At 38.6% G+C, this 1,843-nt stretch overlaps 1 protein-coding gene across 2 annotated transcripts in view; it reads right to left on the bottom strand.

Moving 5' to 3' along the window:
• Positions 1 to 1,520, bottom strand: part of cdk9 (cyclin-dependent kinase 9 (CDC2-related kinase)) — a 24,296-nt gene extending 22,776 nt beyond the window's left edge. For both annotated transcript variants that reach the window (XR_004335574.1, XM_032539264.1), the window contains exons 1-3: positions 1,397 to 1,520; positions 1,150 to 1,263; positions 400 to 481 (exon numbers count right to left, since the gene is read on the bottom strand). Coding sequence is in view for 1 of the 2 variants with exons in the window: in XM_032539264.1 (XP_032395155.1) it covers positions 400 to 481; positions 1,150 to 1,263; positions 1,397 to 1,437 (237 nt within the window). In the remaining variant the exon portion in view is untranslated. The remainder of the gene's footprint in view (positions 1 to 399; positions 482 to 1,149; positions 1,264 to 1,396) is intronic.
• Between the last annotated feature and the right edge of the window lie 323 nt (positions 1,521 to 1,843).

Raw genomic sequence — 1,843 nt, 5'->3', positions numbered from 1 at the left:
CTTCTTTTTTGCCGGCTCAGCCATGATGATAGTGGGAAAAACTCCATCGCTACCTTGTTCTTATAGCTAGTCGGTTCCTGAATGAGGGCGTGTAGGCCTGTGTGTGCAGTGCCGTGAAGCAACTTTGGGCCGAGGAGTTGTGAGGGTGGTTTTTCCTCTCACAGGCGCTAAGGGGGGAGCGAGACGACCACCATTCATATCCATTCCAATGACTACGTTAAAAGGTAAATTAAGCAAAAAAAACCTCCATAGTTCCCCTTTAATATACATTTTCTGTCATATAGTAAAACCACTCACGCTGGGTTCACATCAACCATTTATAACAGGTGTCCCGATCTAATGGATATTCAACATAAAAAGGTTATAAAAATAATGATATTTAAGAGAATGGTCTCTTACCCCTTCTTTCTCATTTTCCATCAAAACTTTCTTCAGTGCAACCTTCTTCCCGGTCTGTCTGTGCTTTGCTTTGAACACCTCCCTATGATGTGAATATTACATACATACATACATACATACATTTACAAATACACTTTTACTGACAACTTGATTGTAAACACTCACAAAAAAAAGAAAACCAAGTTTTAACTATGAACCAAATTGGTAGATTATTCCTAGCAAAACTTATAATGCTAATTTCTAGTTGGATCTTTATTGTATGAGTAAGTTGAATCTTCACTTGTGGGCAAGTGTTTCTCTTATGGTGATCTGGTAGGTTACAGTGTAAAGTTAAACTACAGCCTACAACACCCCTTGTTAACTAGCTAACGTTAATGTACAGTGTACTAGACAACACATTTGTTCAGCTCTTACAACTAGCTATGTTCTTTGACTTTATCAAAAAGTCTAATGAACATTAAACCGACTTCTGGTCCTAAAACGAATTTCCCCATGTTCATTGTTCTCTTGTTCTATTGTTACGTTACACTACCGTAATTCCTCAAATAAAGACAGGGAGCCAATTACAAGCCGGGAACCTTCTGCGGTTTAGGTAAATAAAAGGCCTCAGCTTTTATTTGAGGAATTACGGTATTCCTTATGACAACAAAGTTAGCTATAGCACAGCTAACGTTAGACACACACACACACACACACCTAAAACGCCTTTACAGATACACTCACACGATACAATGTTTGTGTATTACTCACCCAAAGGTTCCTTGTCCTATTTTTGCCATTTTTTCATATTTGGAGAACTCGTCACAGAAAGGAAATTCAACTCCATCGTAGTATTTCGACATTATGGCGGCCTCGCGGTCGGGCCTGAGGACACATTTCATTGCAAATTAGCACTCGTATGTCAAAACACGAGCTATATAGAACTCGTCCCAATGTAATTAAATGAAAGAAAATACACATATCTCATTAGTTCAATTTAATATAGCTGTATTCTTACTTTTCAGCCCCACCGGCGTTGCTTGTTTTGTCTCGCTGCATCCCTGGGCCGTTCAGTCTGCAAGTCTTCTTCTTCGTTGGTTTTATTCCGGCAGACCAATTGACTTGCGGGACATGTCTGCCTCTCGCAGGCGTGGGTGTATTAAGACAGGAGGGTCAAACGCAACTCATCCACCACTGGGAAAAGAGAATCACAACGAGGGACAGACATGTACAGTTTTTGTGTGTGTGTTTTTTTTGCCATCAAACATTTTTATTTGGAACATTTCAAATTTCAAACATTGTGTTTTTTTCATTATGTTCTGTCTCTATATGAACTATACAGTGGCTAGAATATGTTTACACACCCATGCTAAAGTTGATTAAAAAGAGGAATAAAAAAAAAACGTATTTTGGAAATTAAAAAAGATTGGAAAATCCAGCCTTTTAAGGACACCAATTTTCTTTG

Source organism: Etheostoma spectabile, chromosome 16 (genome assembly GCF_008692095.1).
Source record: "Etheostoma spectabile isolate EspeVRDwgs_2016 chromosome 16, UIUC_Espe_1.0, whole genome shotgun sequence".
NCBI classification, from domain to species: Eukaryota; Metazoa; Chordata; class Actinopteri; order Perciformes; family Percidae; genus Etheostoma; species Etheostoma spectabile.
This window is presented reverse-complemented; position numbering and strand designations above follow the sequence as displayed.